General features: G+C 39.9%; 4 protein-coding genes across 30 annotated transcripts; 2 read left to right on the top strand and 2 right to left on the bottom strand.

Moving 5' to 3' along the window:
• Positions 1 to 60: 60 nt before the first annotated feature.
• On the bottom strand, positions 61 to 3667 carry Or300 (odorant receptor 300). 2 transcript variants are annotated; one of them, XM_016981188.2, is made up of 8 exons: positions 3560 to 3667; positions 1680 to 2878; positions 1135 to 1578; positions 958 to 1045; positions 788 to 887; positions 613 to 705; positions 311 to 466; positions 61 to 229 (listed from the first exon to the last, which is right to left on the bottom strand). In XM_016981188.2, the coding sequence occupies exons 2-8, from the start codon at positions 1939 to 1941 to the stop codon at positions 179 to 181; spliced, it is 1194 nt and encodes a 397-aa protein (XP_016836677.1). In that variant the 5' UTR covers positions 1942 to 2878; positions 3560 to 3667; the 3' UTR covers positions 61 to 178. The 2 variants fall into 2 exon arrangements, with proteins under 2 accessions (XP_016836677.1, NP_001177714.1); NM_001190785.1 differs by lacking the exons at positions 613 to 705; positions 3560 to 3667 and having other exon boundaries at positions 179 to 229; positions 759 to 1045; positions 1147 to 1578; positions 1680 to 1941.
• Positions 3626 to 7795, top strand: LOC100124226 (calnexin). Of its 14 annotated transcripts, none has more exons than XM_032601079.1 (8): positions 3626 to 3887; positions 4710 to 5012; positions 5083 to 5378; positions 5469 to 6128; positions 6225 to 6365; positions 6793 to 6915; positions 7045 to 7206; positions 7289 to 7795. In XM_032601079.1, the coding sequence occupies exons 2-8, from the start codon at positions 4736 to 4738 to the stop codon at positions 7340 to 7342; spliced, it is 1713 nt and encodes a 570-aa protein (XP_032456970.1). In that variant the 5' UTR covers positions 3626 to 3887; positions 4710 to 4735; the 3' UTR covers positions 7343 to 7795. The 14 variants fall into 14 exon arrangements, with proteins under 14 accessions (XP_032456970.1, XP_031788355.1, XP_032456963.1 ...); XM_031932495.2 differs by lacking the exon at positions 6793 to 6915 and adding an exon at positions 6495 to 6620; XM_032601072.1 differs by lacking the exon at positions 6793 to 6915 and adding an exon at positions 6495 to 6620 and having other exon boundaries at positions 3631 to 3887; positions 4669 to 5012.
• A 357-nt stretch (positions 7796 to 8152) lies between these two features.
• On the top strand, positions 8153 to 9816 carry LOC100679947 (CDGSH iron-sulfur domain-containing protein 3, mitochondrial). The gene is made up of 2 exons (XM_003424553.5): positions 8153 to 8425; positions 8822 to 9816. The coding sequence occupies exons 1-2, from the start codon at positions 8357 to 8359 to the stop codon at positions 9182 to 9184; spliced, it is 432 nt and encodes a 143-aa protein (XP_003424601.1). The 5' UTR covers positions 8153 to 8356; the 3' UTR covers positions 9185 to 9816.
• A 453-nt stretch (positions 9817 to 10269) lies between these two features.
• Positions 10270 to 24944, bottom strand: LOC100124225 (KAT8 regulatory NSL complex subunit 1). Of its 13 annotated transcripts, none has more exons than XM_032601060.1 (14): positions 23451 to 23915; positions 22049 to 22148; positions 21119 to 21566; positions 20303 to 20821; positions 19134 to 19996; positions 15057 to 15625; positions 14629 to 14823; positions 13636 to 13975; positions 12106 to 12213; positions 11941 to 12019; positions 11699 to 11855; positions 11200 to 11435; positions 10941 to 11075; positions 10270 to 10858 (listed from the first exon to the last, which is right to left on the bottom strand). In XM_032601060.1, the coding sequence occupies exons 3-14, from the start codon at positions 21374 to 21376 to the stop codon at positions 10718 to 10720; spliced, it is 3600 nt and encodes a 1199-aa protein (XP_032456951.1). In that variant the 5' UTR covers positions 21377 to 21566; positions 22049 to 22148; positions 23451 to 23915; the 3' UTR covers positions 10270 to 10717. The 13 variants fall into 13 exon arrangements, 12 of the variants coding, with proteins under 12 accessions (XP_032456951.1, XP_032456949.1, XP_016836519.1 ...); XR_004345079.1 differs by having other exon boundaries at positions 10416 to 10858; positions 12106 to 12233; positions 13636 to 13990; positions 21038 to 21566; XM_032601058.1 differs by lacking the exon at positions 23451 to 23915 and adding an exon at positions 24772 to 24944 and having other exon boundaries at positions 10416 to 10858; positions 13636 to 13990.
• Between the last annotated feature and the right edge of the window lie 162 nt (positions 24945 to 25106).

Raw genomic sequence — 25106 nt, 5'->3', positions numbered from 1 at the left:
CGATTCAATCTTTAGCCGATTGTTTGCACATAATGCGAGGAAGAGCTCAAAGAATAAAAGTCGATCTAACGAGCCGTAATTGTATTTGCCGAAGTTCGCATGAGCAGACTTAACGAGTAAACTTTTGCTATATATTTTACATAACAGAGTCTATTCCGCCTATTATTACTGTGCATAGTTACAAAGTTTTTCTGAGAATAGAGAAGAAGGAGAAAGCCGACGAGAGTACCTGAAATCGAGAAATATTAAGAAGAATGAAAAAATGATTTAACGTATATATATATATATATATATATATATATATACTGACGGCAGAGAACGTCTCGAGAGATATGCTGGTAAACCGTCCCGCAGTTATCAGCATCGGCTTCTGGCTCCTCGTTATCAAAAACGTCACCAGACTCTTGTCGTCCTCGATCCAGTCGTACCACCTGAGATTGTAAGCTTCGAATCCGACTTGGGAGCTCTTAAACAGGCGGTATAGATAAATAGTATTGTATACACTATACGCAGAGCCTATATACTGATAATCGTGCTACAATCGCTTAATTCTTCATGCATGAGATGTCAGTGATGTATAATAGATGGTATAGATAGTCATTGTGTAGCAACCTCATCAATCAGATTATCAGGCGGCCAACAGAATATCAGAAGTTGAATGCATGCCCCGAGCAGATGAAAGCCGTACAGCAATTTCTCTTCTTGCTGCGATGTATATATTGAAAATCAAAACTCAACGCCATTATAATCGCAGCTACTGTGTATATATATATATATAACGACTTACCGCCAGCAAATTGAAGCCGAATCCGCAAATCGCTGAGATGCTGAGTATCATTTGAATCAGTACCACCGCTCTGAAGACGTATTCTATTTCGTCGCAAAAGCTTGATCGAAAAAAGAAAACATTTACGAAGAGTAATAACGTATCTTATAATTATGATAGTTGAAACAAACTGTATGATCTCCTGATGCTTGTCAATGAGATCGATAAGCCTGCGCCTGTCGTCCCTCCCACTAACCGACATCCTCCTGCTACTGCTGTCTGAGCACGCACGAAAAACAAATATCCGCCAAAACATAAAGAAAGGAAAAAAAAATTGAAGATATACTTATACGTCATGAGAATCGCACATTTCGCTTTACTCTCGGCGACGGCTTGAAACCTGGAGCGCAGTATCCGAAAGTGACCGCAAGCGTGAAGCACGAAAATGGCCAAGGTCGTGTCGATTCCTATGATGGCAATTATAGCGATGATACCGGCGAAGCACTGGCCGATCCACCAGGCGTTGAACAACTGCTGATTCTCGTGGACGATGCCGATGGAGTAGGGCAGATCCTTGCTCGCTAAGATCGTTCCGTTGGCTCCGTACTGAACTTGCTGGCCGAACGGTTTGATAACGATCGAAAGCAGGGCGAAGAATACCGTGCCGCCGAAGCCGTAGAGCAGGTAGTAACCGCGGCGTGCGTAAGGCTCCGCCAGCTGCTGCTCCTTCTCGTCCTCGATGTCGACCAGGAGACGAGTCGCGCGCCGGGAGACGCTGAGCATCGTCTGCCGACATGGCAGAAGGACTAGCGCTGGGAATAATGGTATACTTTTGCGTATTATTACACGTGCAGGACGTTTTTAGGCTATCCGCAACTCGAACGTGATCGACAAAGGTACTATAGTACAATACCTTTTATCGTGGTCACCCAGATTTCGAGCGCCTCGCCGGCGATTATGTCGACCTTGGCGGCTGCGTTGATCTCCGAGCCGTGGAAGGCGATAATGTAGAAGCCGGGAAAGAATAAGAAGACCAGCGAGCTGATCGACAGCATGATCAGGAAGTAGTTTACGAAGAGGCCTCTCTCCGGCATGGGAAGAACGCCGCAGAACTTGAGCATACCCTGGCTTAGCCAGAAGTAATCGGAAAAGCTTCGGACCTTACCTTTGCCCATCTATAAGTCTTGTATTATGATAGGCAGGTCTTTGTGCGCTAATACGCGTATCTACCTTCTCCTTGCTCTCGGTATCGACCTTCTCATCGTTTATGCTAATTGCGCGCGAGTAGCGAGGGATCGTGGAATCCCAGCTAATGTGCCCTTTCATTTTTTCATATACCACTGCGCTGTTGGAAAGAAAATAAGTTTGAGTTTGCAGGTTTAAACGACGAATTTATCGCAAATAACAGCTGCTAGCATGCGAGGTATTTCCGATAAATTAATTAAGTACCCTTAAGTATTTTCAAAAGTGCGCGATAAAACTTATATTTACAAGATTAGAGATCATTAATTGTGTTGTGGATTCTTGACTCGGAAAAGATTTATTTTATATAATTTACATACAGTTCTTTGTAAACAAAGTGCAATATCACGACGATAAAAAATCACGTGTGCTGTGCTTTTGGCGCCCACGCATTCAATACTTGAATCATATCATATCGTTTTGCTACAAATTTCGGCGCGGTCAGTTATCCCAGCTAGTCTGCATCCTTATAAAAACTGCAGAAGTAGTATATATAGTTTGTTATATACATTTTAAAATTTTTCAACATCAATTCTAAATTATACTTTTATTTAGGAACACGAACATAAAGCTATCCTGAAATAGCATAAAACGCCTAGGCTATATACGCGCCAAGTGATACATTCGTCCATACATTACGGCATATTGCAACTCATTTGTAGGAAAAATTTATTCAAAAAATGTTGTGTGGTTGCGGTGAAGCTTGTGTTACACAGCACTTTCAAAAAATAAGTTGAAAATGACAAATGAATATATTATTTCTGAAATGGAAATGTCCAAAGGAATGCTCAGCATCACGACAGCTATATTATGTGATCATCAGGAATATCCCAAGAGTTGGCAGAAGAAAGAAAATGCTTGGATGATTTCCTGTAAAGGCATAAAAAAATTTCATAAATTCAAAATACGACGATCTATTATATTATTATGTATATATATTGATAAAAGCGCCATCGATTTGGATGACGTATTGCAGTCCAGTATAACTTACAGGATATTTATCATAGCTGTAATTAATATTTGCGTACTAAATGTTTAAAGGAAGTTCATATAGATATTCTTTTGTAAATTACGTTTCTACAGAAAATAAGTTTTAAAATCGTATTAGGTATGTAAAAAAAACATTGTATTTTATAAAAATAAATCCGCAAAAAAAGCAGTGATCCCGCGCTCTTTCCTTAATTGTCCCTTCGATGTATCAAAGCGAGGGTGAACGAATATAATTTATATATTTTTTAAAATATTGTAAAATCCTTCGCAATATATGTTCCGACTATATACCTATACGTATATAATTCACACGCTCGTTGCATTTCTCGTATCAATAAAGGCCTCGACATAATCACTATAGCTAGACATACGCATGCGCTTCTAGCCTATTACGTTCACCTAAAATACAGCTCTAAATTCGAAAGAGCTATAGAATTGCATTCCACGCAAGATGCGGGATAATTATTATATATACAATACAAGCGCACAATGGCCGATCGACATCACCGGCGGGGTGGGTCGGCCCCCCCGCGTGTAAGCAATAGTAGGCAGCGTCTGTACCATACGCAGAGCTGACTGCAGCGCTTCGTATAAATTGATCGAAAACAATCAGCTGTGCTGTGCAGTAGACGCCGAAGGGGATGCTTGTCGAGTACTTATAAAAGCTGCGCTGTTCGAATGCGCGAGCTTATCGTGCACGCTTGCGGCTTGGCCTTTCCTTTGCGTTCTTTGGCGCAGCAGTTCGTCGTTTCGTGTGTCGGTCGTTGATTCGTCGGATTCGCTGCGACGCTTCGCCGTCCGCCACCAGACGACGACAGCGGATACCGGCTGACTCGCTGCCGCGCTATACTTTTACACAATAATATTAATTCTTCACACATACCTATAGGTAATGCACACATATATACTCGTCATATAGTCGCATACATACGCGGCTATCCCTAATGTTATATATATATATATACCATTTGTTGTGTTGTTGCTTATATTATAAAGTTGCCACGCCGATGCGGTTAACTGCTCACCTACTTAGCTGTCTGCTGCGCATAGCCATTGAATTAAATACAATAAGCTAATCCAATTTGAAACTCTTGAACGCCGGGGCGCAGCGCTTGTACACATTTTCATCGGTAACGAAAATTAGGTTATAGAAAATATACGCTCCGAGTTTTGCCCAGTGCGTGTAATGGGTGCGCGCGCGCGTTCCTTTTTGGGCTTCCGTGGCGACGTCGGTGTTAGGTTACATTAAAAACCATTGCCTAAAAACGTAGCCGCGTATGCGTGTGTGTGTGTGTGTGTGTGTGTGTGTGTGATACATTGATGCGCTGTCCGTGAGATAGCTGTCGAATAAAATTTGGAAATCGTAACGCCGCAGGAATTGCCGAGAGCCGATCCAATAAAAGTACAAGTAGAGGAGCGTCCCCCGAACTCTGTATCATATACCGGAAGCTTTACATTGCCGAGCATCATTTTGTCACGCGCAGCATAAGAGGGGCACTGGACTCTTTTTTCTATCCGTGGCGCGCGCGCGGGCCGCGGCGGTGATTCGGAGCTTATATCGTCGAGCGAGGGGCTCCGGTTTTCCAGCTCTTGAGACTCTTGAGAGGCTTCCCCGGCCGCCCCGCCCCGCCCCGCCAGCCTGCGGACGTAATAAGTGTATACGTGTGTAGTCTCTCTCAAGTGATTCCACTCGGCTCCTCCTTTTCGTCAGCCGCGAGTATCGTGTCACCTACTGCCATGGCTCTGACCCGGAGGCAGGTCCTCTGCTTGCTACTGCTCGCGGTCTGCAGTCGGTTCGTGCCCTCGAGGGCGGCCGAGCCCGAAGTCGAGGACGTCGTCGTCGAGGACGAGCCCGCCGACAACGAGCCCAAGATCGAAGACTACAAAAGCCCGGAGCTGCCCGGGAACGTCTACCTAGCCGACCACTTCGACGACAAGCAGGGATTCGACAAGATCTGGATCCAGTCGCAAGCCAAGAAGGAAAACATCGACGAAGATATCGCTAAATATGATGGTTAGTGTACTTATATACGTTGATCTCTCGTTTCATACTTTCTCCAACGCACTGCTTATCTGTCTTACAGGTATTTGGGCTGTGGAGGAGCCCAAGCGCAGCGTGGAAAATGGCAACCTAGGCCTAGTGCTCAAGAGCAAGGCTCGGCACGCTGCGCTGTCCGCCCTGTTAAACAAGCCTTTTATTTTCGATGACAAACCACTGATAGTGCAGTACGAAGTCATCTTCCAAGAAGGACAGGAATGCGGCGGAGCCTACCTGAAGCTGATATCCGTTGATCCTCAACACAAGGACTTGAGGAATTTCCACGATAAGACTCCCTACAGTATTATGTTTGGTCCTGATAAGTGTGGCAATGATCACATGGTGCGTCATTGTATCTTTACACAGCATTGACTTGCCGACACAAATTGTAAATCAATAATGAAAACCAAAATCAATTTCATTATTTTGCAGCTGCACTTTATCTTCAGACACAGGAACCCTCTCAATGGCTCGATTGAGGAGAAACATGCTAAAAAGCCAAAGGAAAGACTGGAAGACTTTTTCAAAGACAAGCAGCCCCATTTGTACACTCTTGTTGTTCGTCCAGACAACACTTTTGAAGTCAAAGTTGATGGAAATGTGGTAAACGAGGGTTCACTACTGGATGATTTTAATCCTCCTGTCAATCCCCCGCTCGAAATTGAAGATCCAAATGATAAGCGACCAGAAGACTGGGACGAAAGAGAAAAAATACCAGATCCAACTGCCGTGAAGCCTGAAGACTGGGATGAAGATGCGCCGGCACAGATTGTTGATGAAAATGATCAAGTGCCTGAAGGATGGCTAGAAGATGAGCCATCAACCATACCAAATCCTGACTCGGTGAAACCTGCAGATTGGGATGAAGAAATGGATGGGGAATGGGAACCGCCAGAGATTCAAAATCCCAAGTGTCTTGATGCACCTGGTTGTGGCCCATATAAAAAACGACTTATTAGTAATCCTAAGTACAAAGGAAAATGGCTTCCACCATTAATAAATAATCCTAATTATCAAGGAAAATGGAAACCTAGGCTAATTCACAACCCCGAATACTTTAATGATGAAAATCCTTTCAGAATGACTCCAATCGTAAGTTGAACTTTGTGTCGTGTGCACTGAACATTGTAATGTCACATGTAGAACTGAAAATTCATACTATTTCTCATCATTCCTTCTGAATTTTAGTATGCAGTTGGATTTGAGTTATGGTCAATGTCACCTGATATTCTTTTTGACAATATTATTGTCACCGATGATGAAATTGTCGCTCAGAAATGGGCAGAACAAACATTCGAGGTTCGAAAACAAAGAATTGCCATAGAATCGGTAAGTAGTTATCACTGATGGTAAATTTCTATTCATATTTATTATAAAAAATATATTACAAATCTTACTTTCCATTTAAACTTTTTATTACTGAACTCGTTTCTCTGTGAATACACATAATCCCATTAGGAAAGTTTTTGGGGTAAAATGATGAGAATGATGAATTATAAACCTGGATGGTGGTTTGCATATTTCGTATACTGTGCTATCCCTATTTGTATTTACGTGTGCTTTCTCATCTCACGAGCACGAGAGGTACGCGTATAAAGTGTAAATTTAGAGTAAAGCTGGAGCAAACTTGGGATTATTTGTGTAGAGCTAGTTTTTTTAATGTACTGAATAAATTGTTTAATTATGTATATCATCATATTTTAAAATAGAGCTTTAGTAATTACATAATTTTTTTTTATCATTGTCTTTTCTTTAGTCTGGTTTATATCAACAAGTTGTAAATTTCACCGTTGAGCACCCATGGATATGGACAGTTTATTTAATATTGCTAGGCATACCCATTATGCTGATTATTTATTGTTGCTGCTTTACAAGCAAGGTATAAGATTATAAAAAAGTAGATGTGCATGCTTGCAAGTAGTGCTAGTCACAATAAATCTTATTTGTTTTATAACAATTTTATTTAATCATTGATCTTATATTTACAACCAATCTTCAAATATTGTAGGATAGTCAAGATAAAGAAGATGATACTGAAAATGAAAATGAAGAACTGCTTCAAAAAGATAAAGAAGAATCTGAGGCAGCTACTGTAGAGGAAGTTAATGGTGATAAAGTTGAAGAATCGCCAGAATCCGAGGAACAAGCTGAAGAGATTATCAAGAGCAAGGTAAACATGATAATCTGAAAAATTTTATAAATGTCTTTAAACATTTTACTAATGCTTTTTTGTAATCCTTGCTTATATATAGGAATCAATCTCGACTGCAGAGGGACCACGGAGGAGAAAAGCAAATAAAGAATAATTTTAATGAATGTTATTTTTTATAATTATAAATATTTAATGAGTGCATTGATTTTTATCACAAGATTCACATTCCGTATGCCATTGCGTGATCTAGCCACATTATGGTGTGCTATAAACACACCAATTTAAATAGCGTTGAGTTCAAACAAAAAAGTGTGCTAGTATGATAGTGAAAAATTGAAGAGAAAAAGAGAAAGAGTGAGTGAGAGCAAGCGAGACTATTCTCTATAGCTATTTGTCCTTTTCTTATGTAACACGTAATTTTTGTATGCAGCAGTGTATCTATACTACGATTACGATTGAGTGCAACTTATTTATCGAAATTTCTTATAAGTATGTGTTGTGCACACAGTATGAAAAATTGTAATATTGAATAAAAATTTTAACGCCTACGTGGAGTTTTTATCTCACTATGCGTTCTGTTAAAATAAAATAACAATTAAAAAAAACAGTGTAACAATTTTGATGTTCATTAATATTTCCTATCCTTTGTCCAAAATTCTTGGTAACTGAACATATATAAATGTTATTACTTCTTTTAATGCTATGATACGTGCATTTTTTTTTTCATTAAATAACAAGCACTTCAGTCAATTTAAAAATAAAAGAAACAGAATAATTTTTATATTTTTCATCTTTCGTCTTAAAATGATTACATAGCGCCATTATTTTTTTAAGGAAAGAATAAAACTACAATTGTCTGTTAATTAAAAAATATTCTTCGGCATGCACTGGATCGTTAAAAAAAAAAGTAGTATTTATTATTTTTGTAGATGGTTGTATAACGTATAGTAGAAACGAGTACAGAAAGAATAGTAGCTGTAGGGGGTGGGGGAGTGGTAATGGAAGAATGGAACTATTGGAAACGAACAGACGAGCTCGAAACTCCGCGGAGAGTACTTAACCATCAGTTCAGCTCAGCACTCAGCAGACTGCACACGCGGGCTTCGAAACACCGAGCAATTCTTTTTCAATTCTATTTGTGCAGACAAATAGAATAATTAAAGTGAAGATGAGTTACTATGTATTGAGAAGTAAATTGGCTGGATTAAGCAGAATCTCCTATTTACGATGTCGTACGGTAAGCTTTAATGGAAATCGTTTTTGTGGTTAATATATTATTATGTAGATATAAATATTTCAATATACATATACTGTATATGCCCGTTGTTTCACGTGCCACCTAACCTATTATATGTAAGTTAAACGACAAAAGTATAAAAGCAACAATTACTGCATATTTTTACGTGCAGCCTAACCTATTATCTCTATCTGCCATTGTTATATATATTTTGAGTAATAAAAAACTTGCCTTGAAGTTTTATGCTCTGATAATTACTTCAGTTTTTTCAATTGCTATAGGTATAGTTTTATAAATGTATACTGCCTTACTTGTTATTATACATCTGGATATTTTAAGTAATATAAAAAAAAGCCTTGAAATTTTATGTCCTGACAATTTTCTATGCCTTTTCAGGTTAATCAATATTCCACTAAGTCGAAGGACAATGGAGCAGAAGTTCCTGTGAACCCTTTGGCTAAAGTTTATTCAGCTACGTATCAAAAAGAAAATGGTGCTATTTACGATAAAAAACCTCACAAATTTTTTTGTGAAGAGGGAAAAGTTTACAATTGGTGTTTATGTGGACACAGTAAAAATCAACCCTTCTGCGATGGAACTCATAACAATATATTCTTGAAGATTAAGATACGACCGATTAAGTTCACAGTAACAAAATCTAAGAACTACTGGCTCTGCAACTGCAAACAAACCCGTAACAGACCATTCTGCGATGGTACTCACAAAAGGGAGGATATAGCAGGAAAGAAAAATTATTAAGTTATAATGATTGATGGTATATTTTTAATCACAAAATTTACATTCAACCATCAAGACAATTTTTGTTGTAAATAGATTTATACTCTACTTGTACATATGAATGATACAAAAAAAAAAATAAAATAGGAAATGACATTGAATTGTAACATAAATTTGATTTTCATTAGTTCAAGATTAGAATAATAACCTTGTACTCACTTGCTCAATTTTAATAACTTCGAGAAATTCTATGTCATTGTGATGATTTTTGATATTTAATTCTTTTGTATAAAATGAAGGAGCCAATACTAATTTGAGCAGTATTTCTTTATTATTATTTTTCTTTTTTTGTAATTATTTTCAGTTTTTTATTTTATATTTAATTCTTGCTTTTTAATTTACATTTACTATTATACACTTACTACTTTTGCAATATATTTTGCAAAACGTAGAGCAGACTTTAGGATTATTTATTCCAACATTATCAGACTTGTTAAATTATCATTTACTTTTTGCAAGTATTCAAAAAAGTGTCTTATTAAGAAGCTTAATGATCACAGAACATAATTAATTTTAAAAATTGTGAGGATTTTAACATGAACTCAAACGTATGTATATCTATTTTGCAATAAATTTTATAAGTTTCTTTAATAGTGCACTTTTTCAAATTTCTTTTTGATGATGAATATTTCAAGAATGCTTGGCATTACAATTGAAACTGATAATCAATACTTAGGGTCCAAATTATACAATATTTAGTATGATTAAAATCATGTTATCTCCATCATATTATACGCAACAGGGTATATTTTACATATGTACTTTGTTAATTTTTTTTCATTTTTATCAAATTTTGTTCCTAAAAATTTCTCTTTGAATTAAAAAAATAATTTATTAAATTTAATGTCACAAACCATTTCTCGAATCTCTAAAAGTTTTCGTAAATTCAAATATTATTTCCATAATTAAGGAATCACTATGTAACAAATTATATTTTGCTAAAATTCTTGATTTTCAAGATTATTTTACAACAAAATTTCATATTTTAGTATTTAAAAAAATATATTTATAATAAAAACTGCAAAAACTCAAGAAATGAACGACGGTACAGAGATTGGAATTGGCACTTTTATTCATTGTTGCGACTCGCCTAGTTAAACTTCGAGTTTCTATTCTAAAAATTAAGTATAAATACATTCTCCCTGCCTCTTAAGTTTTCTTTAATTCAACGGTTCTAAATCATCAGACGCAATTTTTTTCGAGTTTCTTTTTTTTCATTCCTTTTTTTACAAAAAAGCTATTTGAGCGGATTTTTCGTTATCAGTTTTCTTTAAAGATAAAGCTATTAAAGCGCAAACGTCGGTGAAGTTACAAAATTTATAATTATAATACACTTTACAGCTTGATAGTATCATACTTTTACACAAGGTGCAATGTTGTCACTGACAGGTATGCATAACAATTGACAGGTAGCTTATTTTGCATAGAAAAACAAACACTCGCCATTAAAATCGAGATACGCGCCAAAAGTATGGAGCTTCTCGCGAGCCTCTCCTATCTCTTGGCTGTAGGACGAATTCGCTCTTTTTCTGTTTCTCTTGCTTCTGCTACTGTCCATTCAGGATCGTTTGGATCCTCTCCTTCCATATCGCACAAGGCAGATTCTGTTGAATCTGATTCCTGAGAATCTATATCCTGAATGATTGAGATAAATTTCGGTCATTAAAAACTTAACGAGTTTTACATGTTTTATAATCTATTATAAAACACGCCTTACATCCACTTTTTGTACGGCTGGAGAGCAGGCAGACATTGAAGAGGCCTGTAAATGTCCGCCCGGCATCGCTTCTAGCATTTTGTCATAGTCTTCATCAGTTAAAGGAAACCTTCTTGGTTCGTATGGCAAGACTTGCTGTAAATAAATTTATGTTATCAGTGTTACATAACCGAAAAATTAAAGTTACTAAAATCAAACATAAAAAAATTTAATGTCATACACAATCAGTTGTAAACTAGAAGTTATATAGTAGACGTACCTCATGCTCTTCTTCAATAACAGAATTGTTTGCCTCGTCCTTTTGCGAGCGGGCGGACGAAGACATTGTCCTACGACGCAGCGCGTTTTGCAGGGAGCCCGAGCGATGATGAGTCTCCGTTTGCTGTTGCTGAGAATGCTCGCTATCATGGACATTTGAGGGCGTAGCCGGTGGCGAGGTTATCGGTGACATCGTAATATCTCCACCGAAATCGCTAGCGTGCGGCGACATAGGATCTGTAATAAGGGTGTGACGATTTACGTAGCGGTTAGAAATTGTTTTGGAAACAAATTAAATCGATTGATGATTTTTTCATAAGTTTACAGCGAAAAACGTAAATTAAATCGATATGAAAATATAAATCGTTTACTTATGAAAAATATTAAAATTGTTTATTCGTCTTGTTTTTTTTTTTTTTTTTTTTTTTTTTTTTTTTAGTAAAAATACTAATGATATAGGTAATAGTATTGAAGAGATGCCATTTTTTATTTTGCTTTACCTGGCGTATTAGCCCCGCTATCTGTTCGACTGTCTGTTCGTCGGCTGTGACGCATCCGCGACTGCGGCAAATTTATGAAAGTCATGAAACGTTTGTTCTCTTCCCTTTCACTTCGCTCGTGCCGCAGTGCGATCGCCTCCTCGGAAACGTCTTCAACCTAAATGTAAAAAATCGTCGCGATAAGAACTTGCCATATCAATGAAAATATGCAAACATTTTTTCTCAGATTCATGTATGCTTACATCGCTATCCGGCAAAGACTTTTGAACAGCGCCGTTATTTACGTCCGAAGAATTTGATGAATTATCGCACAGCCTCCATCTAAAAAATATGCAAAATTATAAAAATTATTTCAAAAATATATTTAGATTTTAGCAATAAAATATACAATTTAAAAGTATACGTACTTTGGTATTTGAATTTCCTTGTAGGGCAGCTTTTCCAGTCTCGTTGCAGAAGCGACACTGTACGGTATGACAATATTGTCAATGTCGTACGAATTTTGTCGTAAACGACTGCAATATTAAAAACATACCTGTTAGCACAATGAAAATCAAAATACTTAGTTTGTATGATAAAGGTTTACGATCTGTATCAAATCAAAAGATAATTAAAACAAAATTTCAGGTAGTCCTTCCTTAAAACCAAACATTATATTTTATTATACTATATATTTATTTATTATTATTTTCTCTGATTATCTAAATAATCTAAAATATATAACGTAAGGTCTTACGAAGAAACTAATTGATTACTCAGTAATATTTCGTGTTAAGTTGGTCAAATATTAAATGAAAATGTGTTATTGATGTTTAAATATTAAAAAAAACGATGAATAAAAACAAGAAATAGTTAGCGTTTATTATTATAGATAGATGTTGAATTAGAGTTCGATAAATGATCGATCATTAAATAATCAGCCGATAAAAATCGATCTTTCATTGCATATTGATCATAAAGCAAAACTAGCAAATAACAAGCAAACATACAAGTAAAAATGTAGCTGTCATCAAACGCCTGCAAATTCCTTTTCATCTTGGAAGGACTACCTTAATTAAAAAAAACCTTTCCTTATTCTCTTATAAACTCTAATTTCACCTTCGATAAACCCTGTTAAATACTTTTTTTCATATTAATTATCATACATACATGTTATTATGATTTTTAAATTTTAACTAAAATATAAAATTAATGAATAATTTAATAAAAATGGCCTTTAAATCCAAGCAAATATAAATTTCCTTCTATCAGAAAATATAGCAAAAAAATCCTAGTATTTTGGATAGTCATTTTAAAAATATATGTAGTACTGTATATCTACGTTCTGTAGACTTTTTTTCAGTTATTTACGTTTTACATTATTAAATATAATTTTCAAAAATAATGTCGAAACAAGTCTCTGTCAAAATAAATCAAATAAAAAAATATTTATTTTTGGACTAGACAAAATAGTATAATAAAATGTATGTAAGAAAGAGAATTTAACAGCAAAAATCAATGTAAAATAAAAATGCTTCTTATCTACAAACAACTATAAGTGAAATTCATCAAAACTTTTTCCCATATCATTGTTTTTCATGTGTAAAACGTAAGAGTAAATTTATGGAAAAAAATGACTTCATCAATCGACGTTAATATAACTAGTAAGTTTAAAACTTCTAAATTAACGATGATATTTCATTAGAGTTTTATTTATCGTGTACAGACATAACCATCCATTAAAAGAAAAAAGGCACTATGCCGAAAGTAGTGAGTGCTATTTCTTAATTAGCTGGTCTAGCATTTTAAGTTAGTTAACTTTTTCGAAACCTTTTATTTTGTTTAATTGTAAGTTAGAACGAGCCTCACTCACATAGCTGTTGGTAACAGAGAGAAGCAAAAAAAAGAGTCGAGAGTCTTGAAAAAACCACTGACGCACTGACATTCCCGTGGCTTACCTATGACTGTGACTGTTGAAAGATTTCTCTTTAAGCGTATTTTTTTCGGGTGGTGGGAGTGGTACCGTCGTGGCTGCAGCGGAGCCGGTCGTCGTCCCCACCGTACCGAGCGTCGCGGTCGCGTTGGCGCCACCGGGCTGAAGAGGGGAAGGCACTGGCGACGAGTACTTGCTCGAACTGGAAAGCGCACTGGCCTCTTCTTCATCGTCCAGCGCAGACGATGTCTGCAGTGACTGCGATTGTGACTGCTGTTTTGGTCCGCGCTTTCGACCGATGCCATGATTCGTCCGCTCTGTACTGCTCCGACTTCGCTTGCCCTTCAAGACTTTTTGCTTTATCCCTGTGGAATCCGTTGCTGTCATTAGCAGAGTTCGCGTATCAGAGTAAAAGAAATTAGTTGAGAGAATAATAAATATAAAAGTATTAGTATAGAGGAAATAAGATTGTGTTATTTGAATGACTACTTTTAAATACTACTTTAAATATGTGATTATAAAAATTAAACTTTATCGTGATAAATTATAAATTTGCTTCACTTTTCATTTTAATGTTGTTTGCAACATTTTTATAAGATATTCTACTTCAAATGAGTTTAACCAATAGAGTGAAAAGGTATCAAATAGCACATTACAATACTAGTGGAATAAGTCACACTTTACGATACTAGTGGAATAAGTGCGCTTAACGCCGTGCCATGAAGGACGACTTATTTCTTGTGTATAGTACGATATTTTATAGCACTGACTAGAATAAACCTTCTGTAACGCTTATCCGTAGAATAACTAGCCCTTTTTTGCAGCGTGAAGTTAGCGCACGAGCGTAGCTAGTGCGATTATCACGGTGCAAAAAAGGGCTACTTCTTCCACGAATAAGCGTGACATAAGTGAGAATTTATTCCACGCAGTGCTATAAGGAGTTTTTAATGTATTCTTAACATCGATACTCTAAATCTTAATATTAGTTGCAAGAAAATACTGCAAATAAAATACTCACGCGCAGTAATTAAAGACGTCGGCGACTTTTTCAATCTCGCTGGATATTTGGTATGATGATCCGACACCTTTCTGTTTCTCCTTTCATTTCCATCCTTATCCTTCAGCTTTAAAATGCGTGCGCCTCCTCTCATCATTTTTTGTTGCCATTCCGACGATCGCATAATAGCGTCCATGTGTACAGTGTGAGTCACATCTATTGAAAACATCGAAAAGACATATTTAGTTTTATATCACAAAGAACACAAACTTTAACATTAAACAAACAAAGTTATGAAGGCTAGTACTAATTTTTATATGTAATGCACGTAAATGTCAAATAAAATAAGCAGTCTAATAAGAATCCATTATTAATGTTTTGCTAAGTTAATACTTTCTTATGAGATTTCATTGTACAAGCTTTCAAGCGTACACAAAAAATCAACGTACCATCAGGCATAGAGAGGACGGGGTGAAAGCTCGGATCGACAGCGGCGATGCGTTCGGGTGTTGACAGCAGTTCGAGCGCGTCATGACTGGGGCAAGGATCCGTTCGTCCGGTACAAACGGCACAGGGTGCGTGGCTTCCGTCGCAACTGCATCTAATAGTCGCTGGTCTGGCGGCCTTCTTCGACAGCTCGTGCAGCCCGTCGAGCTGCACGAGCTTGCGCTTTCGGTACATTGAGCGCACGAACGGCCTCGTTCTGCTCGACCCAAAGCCACCGGTACTAGCGCTTGTCCCTGCTTCAGACGTTGAAGGCATCGAGGTTGTAGCTCCATCGTACGAGCAGCCACGACCAAGCGTCGAGCCGGGCAACAAGCCGCTGTAACCATTAACCGCCGCAGAAGGTGATTCCGCCTCGAGCATGACCAAGCCCTTGGCTGTACGGATCTGACGTTGCATCTCGTTGTGCTGACGGATCTTGTACTCGAGGTCCGAGATCTGGGTCTGTAGCCAGGTCCATCGGGCGGCCACGTTCGCTCGGTCTTGTGCGTACCGCCAACTTGCTCGCTTTATACTGTAAATAGAAAGAGGAAATTATTTATTTAATTCTTATCTAATTCCAAGGTTGAATAATATTAGATTTTTATGATATAAATAAGTAATTTTTCAATTTTTTACAGTCTCAAAACAGCTATACATTAATCATAATTCATAATGATACGTAGTAATTAACTTGAGTTTTTTTGGTTTTCTTGTAATTACACATGCAATCAACATAATTATTACTTAAAACGAACAATCTTATCCGATCAAAAATACAAAACAAAAAGCATATTGCCCATAACAATCCAGAATCAATATGAACGGTTCGTCCTATACGTAGAATCGTTAAAACTATTTCTCTTGTAAACTAACGAATACGTCAATGGCCTGTAACTTTGACCTTCTGAATTTTCGCTTTCCTTCCGACACCCCGCTATGCGAACAAAATTTAACCGAGCATTTAGTGCGGTCCTCCCGCGACTGGATAATCGTCGCTGATGATCAATTTTCATGACTCCGGAAGGGCTTCGTGCAATCGATCACACACGTTTCTTTAAAACAACAAGCAAAAACTTGACTGCAGTGCATTTGTTTATGTTTGAATCTAAATGAGGCTGGTTTTAGTTCATGAATGTTAATACAAATTTTGGAAGTCAATAGTTAAATATTGGACCAGTTTATAGCTATTGAGAAAAAAAAATTGTCAAGTTCAGTTGATCCAAACATTTTTTGCATCTTATCTGACCTCATACTAATTATAACGAATTTCTCAAATTTCCTCAAACCAATTTGCAAACCTCACTCCCAGCAAATTTATATTTCCTCTCAAAACAGCAAAAACAAATAATTAACACACCGACAACTAGCTTCGACCTGTCAGGTAATTAAATCTCAGAACCTGCATCGTAAGATTAACTTGTAACGAGCTCTTTAATGCTCTTCCCTCGCCTGTGCGTATAACGAGACCATCGTAGCATAAATCCACATCTAAATAGTATACCTGCCCGGCGTCATTAACTAACGACCCTCTATCCGTATATGTCATAAACCCAACCGTCCCTTCCAAGACACCTTAGCAAGTCGTTAAATGCGATAATTCTATTGTTTATGGCGGCGCTAGAGTTTTCACGAAAATATCACGTTATCGACCTGCAGTATGCGCGCCGCGTCATTTTCGAACCGCCCGGCCGAAGGGAGTGGCTGGGTTGGTTGCCACTCTCGAAAAGGTGGTAGGTAGGTAGGCGGTGGGTACAGGTACCTTGAAGGGCGAGCTTTTCGCGACTGGATACGCCTGCGCTCTCGGTGTTCTCGTTGTAACGCATATGAGGGTTTTTGCGTTGTTGGAAACTCGATGCCAATCATTATTCAGTTTGTATTTTAGCAGAACGAGTTGGAGCAGTGCGGAATTAAAAAGAATCAGATGCTATGTTGAAATACAGCATTCAATGAGAAACGTCGCTAGCTATGAGTATCATTTTAAATTGCGTATGTAGGTCGTTAACCAGATTGACGAATGGACAAGTTCATTATTATGGAGATGATTGTTTTCTCGCTACAAAGATAAAATGTCACGTATATTAATGAGAAATGCTTTTTACAAAATCAACACTACGCTAAGTGTCAATATTGTTAAAGAACAAAAACATACATTTGGTAGTATACTCGGCGTTTACGTAATTCGCAAGAAAATCAGCAAATAATAGCATCACATGTAAATATCACTTTCATTATCTTCTACGCATAGCTAAGAAAGTTTATTTTTGTAGGTCGAAACAACGTAGTCAGCGCGCTATTTCATTACTTTTATCAGTCATCGAATGACTCATTTTCTCAGATAAAATTGAAAGAAAGAATTACACCACTTCGCGAATAATTACGGCAAGATGAGTTTTTGAAAACTTGCGTTTTGAAAGTATACAATGCTATTAGTGTTTTACATTTAGTGATATATATCTAAAAATGTTGGTTTAACTTATGATTTTCACAGTTTGCTTATGTTCTTGTTTATCGGAACTGAAATCTACATTATGTAACTTTTTAAAAAGTATACGTATTTTAGGTTCTCGAATTTATATACAGCATCCTGTTGGATATATTAAGTATACTAACGAAAATTCCAGGCGTTGATAAATATCGAATCCATCTCTAGCAAAATTATTTAAAACTAATTGACTACATTTCAAAATGCTCTTCTTTAATTTTGTTCTGCCTTTTTTTATGGCAACACTGCGTGATTATATGTTGCGTTTAAAAATTATTTTACGTGACAACGTAAAGTTCTTATAATATTTTAACATCATTAAATTTTTTTATTCGGAAATATGATTTCTGAGGATTAAAAAATAATATTTACATGAGTTACTGTAGCTAATACTTGTGATATAATACAACGATCGGAATAGATAAAAAAAAATATGCAATTCATATAATAACACAATTAAAGTACGAATTATTTTTTCAAAAAATAGAAACCCAAAATAAAGATCTAGTACAGATGGGAAAAGATGATGCAATATTGACTTCTATTTCACGAGTGTTGCGCAAAAATAAACAACACTACACTTAGTAATAAGATGTGTAAAAAATTTTCGAATGTGATCAAATAAGCATGCATAAACTCAAAAGTGTGCTAAAAAACTACGTGTATATCTTTTGAGGAAGCCAACATTCCTGATTGAAGAACGAATAAATAATGTTTGATGTTTAATAAATAGTAACAAAATTATAAAGAAGGTCGAGCTAAATAATTCTAATTGCGATCCTTCTTTATTGAGCGTATATTGCAAAGCAGTGAAATGATTTAGAAAATGAACATATCTGCAGTAAATAATTAAAACACTGTTTTTACCTGAAAGGAGAATTTTAGATGCATTTCATTTTACGTTTATTTAGTTTTAATTAGTTTGCTTCATTTAATTAAAACAACGCGCGATCGTTAAAGTATGATTAAAAATATATCAGTAAAACATGAAGCATAAGGAAGTAAACAATTTTTAGTAATATCAACGAGATAACAAAAAATGGAGACATATAAATAATAGAAAAAAGCATAAAATATGTATGTACATGATGGGGGGAGGTATTACTAATAAAAGCAGGGAAGTACAGTTTGATATTTTTAAAATTAGAATGCGTAAATCATTTAATTATTCAATTCAAAACTTGAAAAAGAATTAAAATTGGTTCATTGAACAAACATTTAAAAATTAAAGTGTCTATAAATTTTAAGAATATTCAATTCTGTAAAAGCAGTATAAAGCGTTGCTTCAAAGATTTAAAAGTGAAATATGCAATATAAAGTAGAAATAGAATTATAAATTATCTTTCAACGTAGATATTAAGTTTATTCCAAATCAATTAACTTGGAATTTTCACATGCTTTTGATCGTTAAAAAATCGGTAGGTTTTAATTTCCGTGCTTTACTCAGCAATCAATTTTATGATTAAAACTGTGCGTGTGCTCTATGATAGTCATCAAAGCCTAAAACATCAACACCATAACAAGATTTAGGACTCTAAAAAATGTTTGATACACTCACATTGATAACGGTTGTTGCTGCGTATTATTGAAAATCTGCATTTCATCACAACTCTCGCCACCACTACTCGACGCTGTAACGTCCGAATCATAGTGGTTCTGTATGATCTTGAGGCTGGTAGCCAACGGTCCCGCAACATTTTCAACTTGCACTTTATCTAGCTTAATTTGCGGCACTCCGAACGCCGGCACACGATTAGCCGTCGTGTTGACGTAATTGTCCTTGGAGCCGGCGCCGAAGTACCGGCAAACACTTCGCGGTCTCACAGCAATGCTGGTACTTTGAGCGGTACAATGTTTTTCAACTTTCTGCATAAACGAGTTGAGATTCCCCGCGAGGTCTGGGAAGTTGCGCGTGTTACCCGCCTTGGGTCCAAGACTGGCGAGATCTTCATAGAAGGCTTTCTGGGCGTTTTGTTGGGCGAGCTCGAGCACATGACCCGTCTCTTCGGCTGCGTGTTCGCCAACTTGCCTTGCCTGGATTTTCTGCGCCCTGCGTTTTAGACAGGCAAGACGCCGCTCAAGATCGTGCTGCCGCCTTTCAACTTGCGCCTGGTTCTGCGCGACTTGGTCGATTTTCGCGGTTTGTTGCTGCTCCAACCGCAGCTGTTGCTCGTGTATTAATGGCGACGTTTCTTGTGTCGGATGATCTGTCGCGACAACACCGCTATCCGATAAGTTGTCATTGACAAGTCCCATCATAGCCACTTCATTTAAGAGGGTCAGCGAAAAACCCTCGCCATCCGCAAAGATTTCCGATACACCTTCGGATGCTGACTGGACTGAGATATCGACATCGCTACAAGCTCCGTCACCGTCTATTACGTTTCCCACTTCCGCAGCATTTTCCATACACTTTATCACCTGAAATTAAGTAGAATTGATTAACATCCATCAATATTTTGTGCGATTTAGTGAAGACTGCAAACCAAAAAAATTGTACTTGGAGAGAATGTGGATATATACACGTAAACTTTACTCGCTTACTTTACGCCCATTTTGTAACAATGAAAATAAAAAAAAAAGTGTTAGAAGTAGGATAAAGCAGCTGACAGTCTTGAAGAATGATTTGGCCTATTATCACGAGTTACATAGTCATTCACAGAATGCAACAAGAATGTAAGCAATGACCAGCGGTTTCTTTTGCGAGCGCACACAAACGACAATTACCTGTAGTAACTCTTCGACATTTTGACCAATGTCGGCACTTTGCACGTTCATGTCGCTGTCAAAGCCCATGAGTTGCTCGAGACTCCTTACCTCTTCATCAGTCTGCTGTTTATCCTCAGCGTTAGCAGTCGTCTCGTCGTTATTCTCGTCGACGCTCTGTCCTGCTTTGGCGGCCTCGCCCACGATCTCAGCGATTTCGCAAGATTCCTCAGCTTCTCCAGGACCCATGATTTGTTTGAAGAAACACATACTATCTGCTGAATCGCCCATAGATGGGTCGTTCATTATAGCGGCGCCGCCCGACACCTGGGACTTGCGCACCGCCGCTGGTGCCGACTCCTTTCTCGGCGCCCCGGCAATCAGGTCGGACAAACTGTCGAAACCACTGCCGAACTTAAGGTTGATAACATCGTTGATCAGATCCTTTGGGATTCCGTACAAACACTGCTCGTCAATTTTCGATGGTTGAACGTTGGCGGAGACGACGAACTGGGCCAGGATCTCGCGGTTTTGACAAACCTAGAGATATCAAATGTGATTAATCAATACTCGCAAGAACAAGGTATGAACTACTATTCTCTTTTCGCTATAAACGTTCGACTCTACTCTCTCATTTGAATTCACCTACACGAGCTTTACGATTTACCACAGGCCGGCATCGCTCGAGGCTTAAGCTCATAATCAGATCACGAGCGACACCCGCCAATTATTTAATAAGAAGCCAAGATCTCTTACTTTTATCAGCTCAGCAGTAGTAGAGGTAGTAGTAGTAGTAGCAGTAGTAGTAGTAGGACGCAGTGTAGCGGAGAGACAAACCTGCTTGGCCTGCTCGGCGGATAGGAAGCCGCCCGCCGGCTTGAGCAAATTCTCAGCTTTCTGAGGTCCGGCTTCCGTCAGAGCAGGGGCCATCACTGCCACTGACGTCGGCAGCGCTGACGCCTCGACATTCAGCCAGGAGGGCCGCCCAGCCACGCTGCTACTGCCGCCGCTGCTACTGCTGCCGCTGCTTCGACGACGCGGCCGCCGAAGCCGCCGCCGACCCCTTCGCGCCGTCCACCTCGGACTCACTCCCATTCATCCATCGTCGACTCGGCAAGCCATAGCTCTCTCCTGGAGGGCCTCAAGGGCAGCCGCACTGGAGAGTGAGCGGGGAGGAAAGACAACGTCGGGGCTGCTGCTGTGGCACGCGTTATGGTTATCTCGCGCTTCTGTATTGTGTGCACTGTGGCTCTAGATATTGTTCTACCTGATCTATTGTATGTATCTGAAAACAAGAGAGTGAATTGTGGTCAGTCTGTAGATTATTCAAAGAAGGATATCGCGCGTGTGACTCGATTTATATATCGATCAGCCGATAAACCATTGCGAGTGATAAAACTCAATGTAATTTATAACACTTTTACCGCACGATTAAAATTTTTGAACGTTCAAAACAGCAGCGAGTGTACATACAACACGTGTATCGCGCATACACTCGTGGACTCCGAAAAGACGATCCGGAGCAATAATTCAATAGAGAACGTACGTTATCTTTTCTAGAGCGCGAGATAAGCCGCAGTCCAATTCAAAACACTGAGTATTAAACGCACGTTGTCGTTATTTCAATAAAATTATGCAACGCCGTATATTTAAAACAAATCGCGCATCGAAAAAACACGCGCGCACGCAGGCTCGTCGACTGCATCGAAATTACATAATCGCGCCATTCAAAAGCCGCGCGCGAAAGCAGTACGCTCCGAAACTGACCTATTGTAAAATCACAGTGCCCGGATCCCTCGGATCGTCAACTTCAACTTTAAGTCCGCATTGGCTCCTCCTGCATCGTCCTGATAACTGACACACTACCCTGTGAACACACAGACATAAACACTCGTTAGTATATATGAGTAATGAGTATTCGTGCGAATGACGGAAAACAAAGAAAGCCGGCGGACTTGCAGCAGACCAAGAGAAGAAAAATAAAAGAAAGGGCATCGAGCGTGAAAAAAGTGCCGACACACGGACGTAGGAATTTTGCACGCACACACGTGAGGGAGAGAGAAAGAGAGAGAACTAAACGGAGAGCCGGCCGGGAAGTTTCGGACGGCGCGAGCGAGCAACGTGCAGGATTAAAATAAGCGCGCGAGTCACGTGGCTTGTCTGTCTCTCACTCTAGCTTTCTCTCTTTCTCACTCGGAGGGCAAAACACTAATTGAAGAGAGATGGAGATAAGGAAGATTCGCACAAAACACGAAGAAAGACGTTTCTGCAGTTGACACCGATAGTCGCAGAAGTCGCGTCAGAGACCAGGGACGGTGCGCGCACGTGTGCGTAGGTATAACGCTCGCGGCCGAATAATATGGCACAAAAAGGGGCTAACCCTTTCGCACGCGCTCTGTTGCATAATGACGCGCAAGTATAGCCATCGGCACACACTCCATAGCGAGCAGAAGCTTCTCCGCGGGGTCCTACAACCTCTTATATTATACGCTGGCTCGCGCGCGCTTGGGACCGAATCGATGCGCAGCGGACTGGTATAGCGCCGTCCCTCTCTCTCGCCGGGCGTATTATTATCGTCGCCGGCCGAATTATCGGCGGCGGCGGCGCACACAGGAAGAAAAGCTGGCTCGCGTGTTCTTGCACTGCGGGCCAGCACACAGGCGAACTGACGAGCGTGCACGTATACACAATACACGTACACACGTATAAACGGCAGAGAACGAGAAGGACGAGATAGAGAAAAAAGAGCGAGAGAGAGAGAGAGAGGGAGAGAGGGAAAAAGCAAGAAGCGCGGCTCTGTATAGAGCTGCGTCGTCGCGCGCGAGGGGCACAATGGCGCGTACCGAGAGAAGTCTAGGTGTACGTACGTGCGATTGCTGCATACGTGCACGCGGAGAGGACGCCGCGCTGACGCGCACCTGCCGCTCCGAAATTCACGCAAGCAGCTCGCGAAGGCTCTCTTTCTCTCTTTCGCACAGAGGGAGAGAGCAAGCAAGCACAATATACTACACAGTGTTTCCCGGAGGCGGCGGCGGCGGCAGCGGGTTAAGAAGGGGGGGGGGAGGCGGTCGCTCCGCTATTGCACACATACACACACGTACACTGGACAACGGAGGCGGCGGACACAGATAGCCGCGGGAATGGTTATCATGTAACACAACGCACTCACTGGCACTACGAGCACACTGACGCCGTCGAGGATGACGAGGAACGAGGATCTAGCTGCGCGCGCGTGTCACACCCAAGCGACGCAACACACGCGCAAAACCTTCCTACTCTCCGCGACGCTCGCTGCTGCTGCTGCTGCTGCTCTCACGTCCGGCGGCAGAGCGGCCGCTTTAGAGGTACAGCGCGCAGCGTTACAATGGACGTTGTACAGCTCCTCCGTTCCGCGATGAACTGGCCGGCGGGCCCCGAGCGGAAAAGCGCGAACCCGCCGAATTTTCTTTCGCTGCTCCGCTTCGGTTCGGTTCCCTTCGCGACTGTACTCGGCAACTCTCTCCCTCTTGCGCCGTCTCTCTCGCGCTCTCTCTCTATCTCTCTCTCTCTTTCACGCGGTAGCGGCGACGTATGTATATAGGTATACGCGAGAGAGATGCGTTATACACGGCCGTCGACGACGACGGCAACGTCGACACTGCTGACGCACACCTCCCGGACCCGCCGCCAAGGAGCGCCACTGCCGCGCGCGAGTCGCGGCTCGCTCGCTGTTCGCAGACAGACAAGGACGGAGCTACTCGCATTCTCTCTCTCTCTCTCTCTCTCTCTCTCTCTCTGTGAGACTCGATGCGGTTGCTGCTGCTGCTGCTGCTGCTAGCCGATAACGACGCCAAAATCGCGCTCTCGAGAGGCACAAAGCCTATACAGTAGCGTATGCAAAGAGAGAGTGAGAGAAAAAGAGACGCCACGGTGCAGCGCAGCTATTTTTTGCGCGTCTCCTATCCGTTCCTCCTTCTTTCTATAACTCTCGAACGTGTCCGTACTTGCTGCGTTTCCTATCCTCGCCGCCCGCTTTTGCTCTATTTGTGCGACCCTAGCTATATTATATCTATATATACGCATACGTCCGTCTCTTTCTGCGCTGCGGTCGCTGCGGACGTTCTCTAATAAGTATAGTCTACGAAGTGTGTATCGAGCCACTCTCTCTCTCTCTCTCTCTTTCTCTCTCACTCTCGATTCTGCAGAGGCAGAGTGTAGAGAGAGAAAGAGAGAGAGAGAGAGAGAGAGAACGAGCAAAAGGGGAGGGGGGCAGAACAGACAACGTGTGTGCGCGTGACGCCGCCAAATCGCCTCGTTTCTTTCGCGCACAATATACGGGTACCTATACCACCTACATGAGCCCAGATATACTCTACTATAGTATAGATCTATCATTTATTTACACATGCGCAAACGTTACGAATTACGATTGCTCTTGTTAATACATCTATGCGTGCGTGTGTGTGTGTGTTTGTATATATCTATAGGTGTATGTATAACTCCGTACGTACTTATTCAGATTCAGTGGGAATCAGAGAGTAGGTATATATATAAGGACGGAGAAGCTCATCGTGGCTGATGCTGACTGTTGGATAAACTATTTAGACGAGCCGACCGGAAATCGCGCGCGGAGACGCTAGCACTCACGAAAACCAATCGCTGAGCGCGACGCTCCCGATTCAATGTGTGCCCGTTGTCGTATATATGTATACACATATATATATATTTCGTTCTGCATAAGCACGAAATATAGCATTCAGAGGCGCGCCTGCACGACGCCCCCGGAAGGTGGCGCCATTTTTCTTTGAGATTTGAAACGGCGCGAGATTTGAAATTTCGATTCGTT

The sequence above is a fragment of the Nasonia vitripennis genome, chromosome 5 (genome assembly GCF_009193385.2).
Source record: "Nasonia vitripennis strain AsymCx chromosome 5, Nvit_psr_1.1, whole genome shotgun sequence".
NCBI classification, from domain to species: Eukaryota; Metazoa; Arthropoda; class Insecta; order Hymenoptera; family Pteromalidae; genus Nasonia; species Nasonia vitripennis.
This window is presented reverse-complemented; position numbering and strand designations above follow the sequence as displayed.